Here is a 13,573-nt window from a genome sequence, read left to right on the forward strand (position 1 = left end):
GATGCTGGGCAACCCTCATGGGCCTGCGCTCTGGACGTCACTCTTGTGCTGGGACCCCGTGCTCCTGCCCAGCATGGCACGCGCTTGCCCAGATCCCCTCGGAGCCAGCACACTCTCCTCACCGGCTCTGACCCCGAGGCCTGGGAGCCTGGGGAGGGTCCCATACCCTCCTGGTGTCCCTGGACGGCGTCCACCAGTGAAGCGGTATGTAGCTGCCGGATTGTGCCATGGAAGAGTCGTTCACAGGGTGGGGAAGTAGTGAGAGGGAAAAGCAGAACAGAAACAGCAAGAGTCTCCTGAGTGTTGAAGAGGAAAGCCTTCCTGTGGTGCAGACCTCACTGGAGACACATCAGAACATCATGGGACATCGTGGGACGCCAGACAACGGGTTACGGAGATGGAGGCGGCTTCGACTCGCTCTATTGAAACCACTTGTTTACTCCATTTTCTGCTGCGAGCAGGGATTCTGTTTTCAAAATTGTTATTATAAGCAGGAAAAAACCCCCACAACAACCTCATGTAGAAGTTCCTATTTTCTACCAAATTGCTTAGGTCCAGATTAAAAATATAAAGGGACCTCCCCCGTCATTTTAATCAAAGGTAGAAAAAAAAATTTTTGCTAACACACACATAAGCAGCAGCTTGATGTAGTTTAAATCCACAAATCCAAGCAAGCAAGGGCCTGGCGTGGTGAGTGAGTGTGTCTGCTGGGCTGTCCTCCCCGCTACCCGCTCTCCCCGCCCCCGAGTGCTGGCCCAGACCCTCCTCAGCCAGACTTGGGGCGGCCCAGACCGGGCAGAATGGACGTACCCGGCCTCAGGCTGGTTCAGGTCATCCATGTGTTAATTAACGCGGTAAATAAAACCGTTGGACCAGCCAAGTGCCTCTGCTGCCTGTTAAGCCTATTCCAGAAAGCTCTTCTTGTGTGGATCTGCCTGGGGAGTCGGGGGCCAGGAGGGCTGTTTTCACTGAGCGGGCACCCCTGCGCTCACCCTGTGTGGGAGCCTTTACAAAGCAGATAAACAAGGCTTTGGTCCTTTCCTTTCCCTCGGGACTCCTGGCTGCTTTGGGCTGTGAAAGTTAAGAAGGCCGTGGACGGGTCGGAGCGTGGGCCCTTGTCTCTGGTTGGCTGTCAGGATTCCTGCTTCCCGAGCACCTGAGTTAGCAGAGTATGGATGGGATGTCCCGGGTTGTTGGGCCACCGGGTGTGTCTGCCGCCGGGCTGTGCAAACAGCTCGCAGCCCTGGTGGCAGGCAGGCAGGTGCCTGCGAGGCCGGGACTGGGTGGAGAGAGCTGGAGTCGGGTGCAGGGTGGAGCCAGGGATGGGGGCGGTGGAGACAGGAGCCGCCACGTCCCTGGAATGTCTACTGGGAGGGATGCAGTGGAAGCGCGGAGCGGCCGCTGAGCAGCACAAGTAGGGGCTCCCCGGGCTGCAAGGTTCTGACGCCCGCTCCGTGCCGGAACCTCTGCACGTGCTGCCTGTGACCGTCATGAGGAAGCCCTGCAGCCCCAGGCCCCGGACGCAGGGTCCCGAGAGCAGCATCCGTGGTCAGCGCTTCTGTGTCCCTGCCGTGGGGACAGGGCAAGACCGGACCCTCCCGCCCCAGCAGCCTCTCCCACCAACACCAGCTCGGCTCAGCGGGCAGCGGGCAGAGGGCAGGCGGGGCAGCTGGGCTCGGCCAACAGAGCAGGGAGCGGACAGGTCCCCAAAGCAGGCGTAGTGGGGGCCTCCATGGGGGCTGCAGGTAATCAGTGTCAGGGGCAAGTTCCAGGTGGCAGCGGGCAGGCGGTCACGGGGGCAGCTCAGAGGCATGGCCACAGGTTGGACGGGGAGCAAAGAGAGAGTAAAGGGGATGGGGAGCCGCTGGCTGGCTCACTGCGTCTGCCCGGTGTGCAGGGGCCAGTCACCCCCTTCGCTGGCGAGAGACTGACCCTCGGGTGCCACCGTGGGTCCACGCGGCCACAGCAGTGCTGGGCGCCCACCTGCAGCAAACCAGACCCCAGGCAGCTCTGGCGTTAACGTCCCCCTCTCTCTGGCCGGCCTCTCTGGTGTTGTGGTCCCACAGCAGACAGGAGAGCACTTTCTGATCCACCAGCCGGCAAGGACTGAAAGAGTGTTTTCTTCCTTTCATTAGCTTTACCTGATTTTTAAAAGCCCCATGACATGCTTGGTGCCCGGGAGCCTCCTCCTCTGAGCACGTTATTCAGATCACTCGAAACCCAAGTGCAGCAGTACGTGCCACACCGGGCATTGTGTGGCGACCTCGAGGTTCAGGGGGTCCCCCCACCAGGCGCACCCTCTTCCCAGGCAACTTCACCCGCACCCAGACCTTCACCCTCACCCTCCCTGACCTTCACCCTCACCCAGACCCCCACCTTCCTGGCTTCTCCCCCACAAGCTGCGGCTGGGTGACCTTGCTGACCCTGCAGCCGGCCACCACCCGCCACGCCGTTCGTGGACGGTCGGAGTGTCGGGCAGCGCAGGCAGGTCCCACCCGGATGCAGTCCACTGTCCGCCCTGTCTGTGTGTGCTTCTGCATCTTCATCTCAGCCTATCTGTGGGTACGGTGGGGAGCCTCCTGCTTCGATCAGGGGCTCCGTGACCTCCGCTCCACAGGAGACATCCCCCCACCTACACTCATCCAGGGAAGCCTCGGGAGGTGACCCTCTCCTGCTGGCCTGCGGTCCAGAGTCTGCCCCATCCCGGGCTCTCCCTGTCCTTCTAGAAGGCTGCCCATTCTTGTCCCGCTGGCCTGACACATGCTGAGGTCCAGCATCTCCACTCTCCACAGTCGACCTGTGGTGCTCTTACTCTCTTATCACAGTCTGGACACTGGGCCTGACCCCAGCATCCCGATTGCATGTGGAGAGCCACAGCGTAGGGCCAGAACTGGACAGATGAGTAATTATAATGAAGTGGGCAAAGTGAGCCGAGACACGTGCAGCATCGGCGTCCGGAGGAGACCAGGCTGACTTCCTGTGGGCGCTGGGAAAGACTTCCGAGAGGAGGTACTGAATTGAGTCTTGAAGGATGCAAAGGAGTTTGCCTGGGGGCAGCGGGGATGCGCTTAGGATGCGGACCCGGGCCCTTCGTCCGTGGTGTTGTCTCAGTGACTGTAAGTTTCTGGGAGGCAGATGCTGTGAGCACTGAGGGAGGGTGGTTGCTGGCCTCACTGTTGTCTGTGATGTTCAAGGTGTCGGGGCCCCCAGCCCATGGCCCGCACGGCACTGGCGCTTCTGGGGGGCTTCCTTGTGATGGGCCTCGACTAACTAGCAGAGCGACCAGGAAGGGGGCGGATGCCTGGGGTGGGGGTGGGAGGAGACTGGGGGATGGTGGTGACTGGGAGGCTGGCTTCAAGGATGGAAGAGGGGAGCTGGGGGGCTGCCTGAGGGGCGGTGGTCATCGGGGGCAGAGCCTCTTCCCTGCACTCTCCCTCTGGGTAGTTAAGTCACCGAGAGCCCTCTAACTCGTGAGCATCCGCAGGCGCCTGGCCAAGCTTTCCTGGCGACTTCCACGTGTCTTCAGCTGGGAGACTGAGCTCTGAGGGCTCCCCAGGGGCCCGGCACAGCCTCACCCCAGGCCGGCCCAGGTTCCCCCTTATAGCTGACAGGCATTGGAGTGCAGGTGCCCCGTGGCAGACCAGGGAGGGGTGGCCAGGCCCGGGGGTCGGGCAGCTGTTTCTAGAACTTCTCTTCAGGCCGGGCAGCAGGGGCAGGAGAAGCCCTACACCAGAGGGGCCTCCAGAGGTGCCCTCCCCCGCACCCGGCAGGCAGGACTCCAGGAGAGGAAGGCTTGTGTCCAGGAGCAGGTCCTGTGCCAGCCTGAGTGCAGCCTGTGAGCACCATTATTGAGCGCTTGCTGGATGCCGGGAGCTGTGCCTGCCGCCTTCCTGGTTTCCTCCAGCGTCTGGCTCCTGCCCGCTTGGCACTGCCCTCATCACCAACCCAGAGCCTTCTACGGAGGAGAGAGCAGGGTCTGAGCTGGAAGATGTGGGGCAGTGGGGCAGCCTGTCCAGGATCGTCCATCTGGCTGCCGGCTCTCGTTCACTTTATTTATGCGCATCCTGCCGTGCGCCAGGGAGGATTCCCGGCTCCCTGTCACTTAGTCCCGTACTTACCCTGGCTGGGCAGCAGCCGGTGGACAGGCTGCGTGGGTCCCTTCCCCCTCCAGGGATGAGCTCACCCTAGGGCCCCTTTGTGCCTCGCCTGGCGCCCACCATGCTGAAAGCAGCCCTCTGGCTGTTGGGAACTTCCAGCATCGTGGGGTCGGATTCTGGCATAGGAAGCTCTGTCCCAAGGAGGCTTGTGAGCCAGTGCTTGGTTGTCCGTGCGCTTTGGGGGCCAGAACGCGAAGGGTGGCGGCTCAGCCCTGTACGTGTGATACCCTCCGCCCTCCTGGGCAGGAAGCGGATTCGAAGACCAGGGCTGGGCTGGGCTGGTGAGGGTGAGGCCAACGCAGCCTCGGGCGGCCCTCGCAGTGGCTCTGTGAGCCTTTCCCGCTCCTTAGATGGATGGGGAAACTGAGGCTCAGAGGGTGCAACCCGGTGCAGAGCAGGCCTTGAACCCAGACCTGCTCGAAGCCTGTGGCCTTTCCCCCTCACCACGCTCTCTCCCAAGCTAGTCTCACTGGTCAAAAAAAAAAAAATCCTTTCTTTATGTTATTTTTCTTAAAATAATAATAAAAAAAAGAATATTTTGAGAATGTAACCCATGCACGTAGTGAGAAAATCACACAGGACAGAGAATGTAGAGTGAATTTTGTGCCCCCCGGCTCCCCGTCCCGCAGAGGCAGCCGCTGCCCAGTTCCCTGGCTGACTTTGGAAAAGCAAAGCTACGGCTCTGAGCACAGCTAGCGATCGTAAAGACCCGGGTCGTTAAGAAAATGTTCAAATAGATTTAGCGTAATATTTATTTATTTTCCAAGGAAGTGAATAGTCTGTCTTAATGACGTTTTGATCTCAAACAGGATTAGAGCGAAAAAGCGTTCCCTGTTTAAGACACTGCTTTCCTGGGGCCCAGAGTCCGGGTTTGGGCAGCTGGTGGGCTTCTCAGGCTGCGTGGGCAGCAGGGCTCCGGGGTGGGGTTATGACGGGGGTCTGGGGGAGGCTGTGTTCCGATGGAGGCTGTGCCTGCAGGGCCTCTGGGGAGGGAAGGCGGGGGAGGGGCCTGCGGTCAGGGGTGTCCCCAGCCCCCCTGGCCCCACGTGCTCAGCCACCTGTGGCCTTTGTGCCCACCTCTCCCTGGCGGCCTCCAGTCTGGACCCTTCCCAAGACATTTCCCGTTCCGGCTGTGTCTCATACGTGCTGGGTCTAATGTTCTTCGAAGATGATCTCAAATCAAATTAAACCGACGGTGGTGACAAGTTGAATACCGCGGAGGGCCTTCTGACGGGCCCCAGGCTCCCTCCGGCCTGTGCCCCACGCCTGCCCTGGACCCACACGGGCCTGTTCTCTGGCCTCTGGCTTGCCGTGCCGCCTCCTGCAAAACTTCCTCCTCTCAAGGGTCACTGTTTCGGGGCCACGTGCAGGACGTCTTGATGGCCTTGGCAGTGGTCACCCACTCTCCTGGGTTCCCTTCTCTTGGCTCTCCAGGCTGGTCCCCTCTCCTCTCAGGAGCACTAATGCTGTGGGCGTGTACACGTCTCCTCTGCTATGGGCCTCTGCAGCCTCTGCTGTAACTTGGGGCAGTGTTGGTGGAGGATCCGGGGGAGGGGGCCCTGGCCTCCAGCTTTGCAGCTTAATTATGCGATGCTTCTCCCTCCCTCCAGAACCTTCACAGAGTCCCCGCAGGCTGCACCAATCTATTCCGCTGTCTGGAGCTGGGCCAGGGTTCATTGCTCTGGGAGGACTCACTGGGTCTCACGTCCTGGGCATGGAGTGAGGGAGGATGCTCGCTTAGAGGCCCTCGGTCCAGCTGGCCCATGAGGATGCCCAGGCGGGGTGTCTCGCAGGAGCTGGGTGTGCCAGTCGGCTGGGCTCTGCCAGCTGCCGGGAAAGGGGCCCCTGCCGGGCTGGCACTGGGCGGGGTGGGCTGGGAGTCGTTTGGGGGGAGGGGCGCCCCTTCCTCGCACAGAGGCTGGGCCTCATGACCGGGTGCTGGGTGTTCACCAGGGGATTAATCGGCTCCCTGCCTCTGTTTCCCATTTCTCCCCCAGGGGGGCTTTCTCTGTGGTCCGACGCTGTGTCAAGCTCTGCACCGGCCATGAGTATGCAGCGAAGATCATCAACACCAAGAAGCTATCCGCCAGAGGTAGGGAATGGCTGTGCTGGCTGGCGAGGGCCGGGGGCCGGGGCTGGAGCCCGTCCTGAGGGATCGGGCTCGGCCCGTGGCTCACGGGGGCACAGTTGGAGCGGGGGCAGTGGGACGTGAATGGTGCCCGTGGCCGAGTGGGGCCGGGAGAGGCACCCGCACACCCTCACATCTGGAATTGCACTCTTGCTCTGGTTTGGAGGCTCGTGGAGCCCCTGCCTCACCTCCCCAGGGCTGGACGGGGAGAGGCGTGCAGCCAGGTGGCTGAAGTGCCCAGGTAAGGTCGTCTGCCCACGAACTGTGGGCCAGAGGGGGCCTCGGGGACCTGAAGACTTTGGGTGACAGGGCAGTGCTTGAGGGGCGGCACAAATGGCGCGTTTCCTAACTCAGCCCCCGCCGGTCTTCCGGACGCAGGGATGCACGTGGGGACTCATCTGCCTATGCTGGGGAGGGCTCGGGGTCTGCAGGGGTGGGCTTGGTGCTGGCCCCGGGCGTGTGGCCTCACCCCATCCAGCACCGTCGAGAGCCCTTGCTGGGGGACGGCCCGTTCTGGGCAGACGGACAGACCCCTGCCCTCGGGGGATCCAGTGGAGTTCCACGTGGCGGGGATGAGGCGGGACGTCGGGGCAGGGGATGACATGGGGCGACAAGGCCAAGGCGGAGGTGCCGCCCTGAGCAGGTGATGTCAGAGCACAGAACCGAGGGGACAGGGGGCCGGGAGCCAGGCAGGGGGTCTGGTGGGGCCTCCAGCGTGGGTGTGGAGGCATGGGCCGTCCCAGTGAGGTAGCAGCACCACTGCCGCCCCCTGTGCTGTGGGGAGCCCACGGATCTCCAGCCCCAGGGTCAGACAGGAGGGGCTGGGTGACCCCTTTGGCAGAGGGAGCTAAGCCCCTGGCCTGACGGTCTCCCACCTCCAGGCACACACATGACCCCACTTAACACCCAGACACAAATCTGAGCCAACAGAGAGGCTCCTACTCCGCAGAGAGGCCCTGACTGTAGGCAGTCCTGGCCCGAGTCCCTCCCCGAGGCGGGTGCTGAGAACGCCTCCGTCTGTAGGGTCTGCAGTTTCCAGCCCGGCGGCCTGTGTGGGCAGGCGGCTGAGCCCGCTGTGCGGTTCGCTGAGCTGCGTGTAGGTGTTGTTTGGGCGCCGGCTGCGTCCCAGGCCTTCAGGGTTGAGTGTTTCCAGGGGCGGGCGCTGCTGTCCCAGCCTGGCCAAGGGGCTGGTTGTGCTCGGGTGATGAGGATGACACAGGGCCCCGCAGAGACAGGAGTCTGCGAGCCAGACAGCCCTGGGGTGTTCGTGTCGGGAAAGCTCAGATCCCGCAGCTAAACTGCGATCGTAATCATAATGCACAAGCTAATATTTACCGAGCGTTTGCTGTGTGCGTGGTGCCGCCGGATGCAGGGCAGCGTCCGTGTTTCCTGACACTGGGTGTGCGGCAGTGGTGAGCCACCAGTGTCAGAGGTTCTCGGGGGGATGTGTCCGCACAGTGTGTCCGTGGAGTGTCTAAAGCAGGAGGAACATTCCGCTTCATTCCATAGGCTCGTGCCAGGCCACAGGAGGAGAGAGAGCCCCCCTTCAGAGGTCCCATGGACTCATGAGGGACACCCTCACTCATCCACCAGCTTTACCTAGCCTCTCCCAGTCAGTGCCCAGCACTGAGGATGGGGTGATGAGCAAACAGACCCAAACAAGCCACTACAGCCCCATTCGAGGGGTGGGAGCACAGGGGACAGAACAGGGAGGTTGGATGGGTCTTGAAGGATGAATAGGAGTTTGTGGAACTCAGGCAGAAAACCACCTGTGTATGTTTCCGTGGAATCACGCAGCTCCTTTCAAGGGACCTCATGCTCCCCTGTTTATATCCTCAAAGTGTTCTATAAATCGGGAGGATCAAAAGCAGTGGAAGGGCTTCCCTGGTGGCGCAGTGGTTGAGAGTCCGCCTGCCGATGCAGGGGACACGGGTTCGTGCCCCGGTCCGGGAAGATCCCACGTGCTGCAGAGCGGCTGGGCCCGTGAGCCATGGCCGCTGAGCCTGCGCGTCCGGAGCCTGTGCTCCACAACGGGAGAGGCCGCAACAGTGAGAGGCCCTTGTACCGCAAAAAAAAAAAAAAAAGCAGTGGAAGTCTGAAATTCCTTTCGTGCTCCACAATTACAACCTGCTCTTTCTTCCACCCCTGCAGTAGCAGGCCTGCTGCCCACTTCCTGAGAGCCAGCCTGCTTTCCATTGAGTCCCGGAGGCTGGGCCCCCGGAGACCCCTGCTAAGGGCACCGCTGTGGAGCTGTGCAGACCTGGGGCTCCGTCAGCCCTGCGCCTGGCCTCAGTCTCCTTCCTGGCTGGGCGTAGCCTGGGTTGGATGGTGGCAGGCAGCGCCGCCAGCCCGGACTGGTCTGGAATCGAAGCAGCCAGCCCTTGTCTGTTGTCACCTTCCCTCGGGACCACTTTCCGGGCCAGGGAAGCCAGGACACCCCCTGCTTTGCCTCTACTCTTGGGCCCCTGCATTGCCCAGGTCTGTGGAGGTCTTGGGCATTTGTTCCCCCCGTTTACCTCGTCATTATGGAAAATTTCAAACATCCCCAAATATAGAAAAAATAATAGAAGGAGCCCCCAGCTTTGACACAACAGTTTCCAGCTCCCAGGCAATTTAGTTTTCATCTCTAACCCTCCCCATCTCCCACCCCTGCCCATGTATCTTGCAGCAGATCCCAGGCCGGCCACCATTTCACCCATAGTGTTCAGCATGTTTCTGTAACGGAAAAGGATTCGAGAAACAACTGACACCTCCCTGTGCAGGGACCCAGGGATCTTCTGACCCTCTCCAGCCCCTTTCGGGGCTTTCCGAGCTGAGTGAGCAGCAGAAGGGGTGAGGGGAGAGGGTCTTGGGCCCCCGACCCTCATCTTTACGCTGAGTGTGGACCAGCAATGGGGCAGCCAGGCTGCTGGGTTTGGTCTCGTCGCCGCACGGCCCTGACCACCTTACTGTATGACCCTGGCCATGTTACTTAGCCACCCTGTACCTTAGTTTCCCCAGCCGTAAAATTGGGATAAATCTGATATCTACCTCAGAGGGGCATTGTGAGGGTGAGAGAAGGACTAAGGTGCTTGGAAGGAGCTGGCTGAGTGTGGTGCTGCCAGGGCACCTGCTGCCTTCTTCCCCCTTTCTTGCCAGACTATCCTGCCCAGCCTGCAGGCTCCAGGACTCCTCCTCCAGGAAGCCTCCCTGGGCCCTCACATCCAGCTTGGAACCCCCCAGGTCCCGAAGCAGTCACCTTAGACATTTCTTCATTGATCACTTGCTCCTTGAGGGCAAATGCAGTGGGTTCGTCTCTGGGCCTTTCCCGGCCCAGAGCCTGGGAAAACACACGTAGGAACATCCCACCCTCTCCTTACCAGCCTTTGGGGACTGGCTCCATAAAACCCAAAGTTCTCACCTGGCCTGACACTCAGCCTTTGGCCCTGTCTTCTCCTTACCTCCCAGCAGCTCTGCTCAGGCACTTGGTCTTTTCTGGTTCTGTACACCCCAGGGCCTTTGCACCTGCCTTCTCTCTGGAAATGCTTTTCCTAAACTTTGTATCTGCTTAACTCCTGTTGATGACACTTCCTCAGAGGGGTACTTCCTCAGAGGGGTTTCCCCTGAGCGTCCAGTGGGAATCTGGGACCTAAGCACCCTGTTTTTATTTTTTGGCTGTCTCTCCCACGAGACTGCCAGGACCTCATCTGTTTCATTCACCACTGTGTCTTCCACACCCTGCTCAGGCCCTGACTGGTGCTGAGCTCTCCATGTTTTTGAATGAATGAATGAATGTTTTGAGTGAGTGGATTTTTTTTTTTTTTTTTTTTTTTTGTGGTATGCGGACCTTTCACTGTTGTGGCCTCTCCCGTTGTGGAGCACAGGCTCCGGACGTGCAGGCTCAGCGGCCACGGCTCACGGGCCCAGCCGCTCTGTGGCATGTGGGATCTTCCCGGACCGGGGCACGAACCCACATCCCCTGCATTGGCAGGCGGACTCTAAACCACTGCGCCACCAGGGAAGCCCGAGTGAATGGATTTTGAAAGAGCAGATGTGTAGTCTGTGCTGGAGTGAGGTTAGTCTCCCAGGTGTGAAGTTGGGATAGGGACTGGGTGGAGTGAGGTCTAGAAGAGGGTTTGCTGCAGGGTGGGGTTTGCAGGGGAGGCCCCTGGTCCCTGAGCGCCTGAGCATTTGGGAGGTCCAAGTTCAGGAGAAGTTCCATGGTGAAGACTGAGGGTGGTGGGGAAGCAGGGAGGGGAGGCCTGGAGCCCACTGCTCCTCCCTGAATCCTGGTGACCACCGTGCAGCCTGCACCTGTGTTCTGCAGGGTCCAACATGCTCCCAGCAGAGGGTCCTGATGCCAGACCGGTCCCCTTCCCACAAAGGCCATTTCAGAGATGCTTGCCCCACCTGTTGCCCTGGAAGGCGCGAGTGGAGGGGAGCGGCCCATGGGTGGGGAGGAGGACGCCAGGCAAGCGCCCTAGAAAGAGGGAGAGTGGGGAAGTGGAGACTGGACCCAGAGGCCAGAGGGGAGGCCCCACTTGTGCCGGCTTCATATTCAGTGCAGTGTGGAGCGGGCTCACTCAGCACTGCAGGGAGGGTGTCCACTCCTGGGCTGAGGAGACAGGCTTAGTCCTTCAAGGCTTCCAGGGATAAGGAGAGCAGCAGGAGGACGATGCTGGTGCTGGACACACAAACACTGTCCCACCCGGTAGCTGGCAGTCCTTGAGGCCACGAGGACACTGCAGGTTATACCCAGCTTGGGCCCAAGGCAGGAAGAGTTAGATTTTTTTAATTTAATAATTAAATAGAGGACTGTGAGGCATTCAGAGGCTGTGAATGTACTGAATAATGGGAGATTATTAAACTGTTAACAAAAGCAGTCAGAGGAAAATTAATTGACGGGGTGGGGGGATAAGGAGAGCATGGGCCCATGAGGCTTACAAAGGTTTCCTGTTGCTCCTGCGTCCCCTCCCCCTCCCCCTCCCCCCCGCTCACTGCCAGCACTAAGGGGCTGGTCTGTTGGCCTTTGCAGGGAGCCCCATGGACTGAGCTCCATTAGTTCTTACTGGCCCCCAGTGTCCAGGGAGCAGGTGTCCCAGAAATGACCCCGGCCTGCAGCTGAACTCGGGGGAAGGACCCTGCACAGGAACGAGGGCTTAGGCATTTATTGTGTCCTGACCCTCAGCAGCAGTTTTCACGAGGTCGGTGGTGGGCGCCCCATTCCACAGACGAGGAAACTGAGTCCCACAGAAGCAGAGACGTGCTCAGGATCCCACAGCCGTAATGAGCAGAGCCTGGGACACGGGCGGCTCTAGATTTCACCCAGCTGCGGAGGACCCAGGGTGGATCAGGTGTGGGGCTGACCTCACAGGTGGGGGGGCTGACCTCACAGGTGGGAGGCTGACCTCACAGGTCGGGGGCTGACCTCATAGGTGGGGGGCTGACCTCACAGGTGGGGGGCTGATTTCAAAGGTGGGGCGCTGACCTCACAGATGGGGGGCTGACCTCACAGGTGGGAGGCTGACCTCACAGGTGGGGGGCTGACCTCATAGGTAGGGGCCTGATCTCACAGGTGGGGGTCTGATTTCAAAGGTGGGGGGCTGACCTCACAGTTGGGGGGCTGACCTCACAGGTGGGAGGCTGACCTCACAGGTAGGGGCCTGATCTCACAGGTGGGGGTCTGATTTCAAAGGTGGGGGGCTGACCTCACAGGTGGGGGGCTGATTTCAAAGGTGGGGGCTGACCTTACAGGCATGGGGCTGATCTCACAGGTAGGGGGCTGATCTCACAGGTGGGAGTCTGATTTCAAAGGTGGGGGGCTGACCTCACAGGCATGGGGTTGATCTCACAGGTAGGGGGCTGATCTCAAAGGTGGGAGGCTGACCTCACAGGTGGGGGGCTGACCTCACAGGTGGGGGGCTGATTTCAAAGGTGGGGGGCTGACCTCACAGGCATGGGGCTGATCTCACAGGTAGGGGGCTGATCTCAAAGGTGGGAGGCTGACCTCACAGGTGGGGGGCTGACCTCACAGGTGGGGAGCTGACCTCACAGGTGGTGCTGACCTCACAGGTGGGAGGCTGATTGCATAGGTGGGGCTCACGGCCCGGGTGAGGGAGTCACCGCCCGGGTGAGGGAGTCACCGCACAGGTGAGGGACTCAGCGCACAGGTGAGACAGGCCACAGACGTTGAGATCTGGGGCTCACTTCTGAGCCTCCTCCCGCCCCCAGGCTGATGCCCAGTTTACCCCCAGCTACCTTCACCTGGGGCCACCCCCTCCGCAGGGCCTGTGTGGCCCCTTCTGCCTTGGGGGGCACCCCTGCCGGAGCTGTGGCAGGGCGGAGCTGTCTGGCCCCTAGGGGCTCTGGGGCTGAGCCTGCACCCCGGCCAAACCTGCCCGGAAGCCTTCGCCCAGCAGGAACCGGGGGCTTTCCTGCTGCAGCCGGCGCTGCCGCTTTGCTGTCGGCCCCCCGCGACCCACAAACGGGAAGACGACCGAGTCAGAGGATAACGGGCGCGGGGGAATCCGCGGAACTGGGTTACCGGAGGACGCGGCGCCGCATTGCAGGGTCGGCTGAGCATGCGCCGCGGGCGCTGGGCTCCCCTCCCCTCCCCTCCCCTCCCCCCTCTCCCCTCGGGCACCCCTCCCCAGCCTGGGCACCCCTCCCGCCTATTCCGCGGCCCCGCCCCTGCCCCTCCCTGGCAGCTCCTAGCGTCCCAGGGGCGGAGTCAGGGCCTCACCGTATAATGTCCCAATTTCAGATAAACAATATTTTTTTAGAATAAGTATGTCCCAAACCCCCAGCCAGCTTTTGATCGACCCTGCTCTCGAATCGGGGCTCCAGGGGACCCTGGGTAGTGGGAGGGGTCTTCCTAGGGACCCGGAAGGTGGGTGGAGTAGGAGGGTCCCTTCCTTGGCCCCAGGCTCAGTCTTTAACTGGACAGACCCATCCCTCCCGGGTTCTGTTGCCAGGACTTGGGTTTTTGCGGAGTTGGGGGTGCCCATCTGCAGGTGGGGAGGGAGGAAGAGGGAAAGTTGGGGGCCCCTGTGGGCGGGGGGGACCCTCCCCCAGTCCCATGCCAGGGACAGGATGGGGGAGCAATGAGGGAACCGGCTGCGGTGGCCAGATTTAGAAGTAATTTGAATTTCAGATAGGCTGTGAAAAATCTTTGAAGACAAATACGTCCCAAACTGCACGGGACATACTTGTATTAGAAAATTATTTATCTGAACTTGGGACATATGTATATGAAAAAAAACTTGTTGCTTACCTGAAATTCAGATTTAACTGGTCATTTTGTGTTTTA

General features: G+C 60.6%; 1 protein-coding gene across 1 annotated transcript in view; it reads left to right on the forward strand.

Moving 5' to 3' along the window:
* Positions 1-13,573, forward strand: part of CAMK2B (calcium/calmodulin dependent protein kinase II beta) — a 94,865-nt gene that overhangs the window by 27,432 nt on the left and 53,860 nt on the right. The window contains exon 2 of the mRNA XM_079931701.1: positions 6,155-6,249. Coding sequence (XP_079787827.1) covers positions 6,155-6,249 — 95 coding nt within the window. The remainder of the gene's footprint in view (positions 1-6,154; positions 6,250-13,573) is intronic.

Source organism: Stenella coeruleoalba (assembly GCF_951394435.1).
Source record: "Stenella coeruleoalba genome assembly, chromosome: 9".
NCBI lineage: Eukaryota > Metazoa > Chordata > Mammalia > Artiodactyla > Delphinidae > Stenella > Stenella coeruleoalba.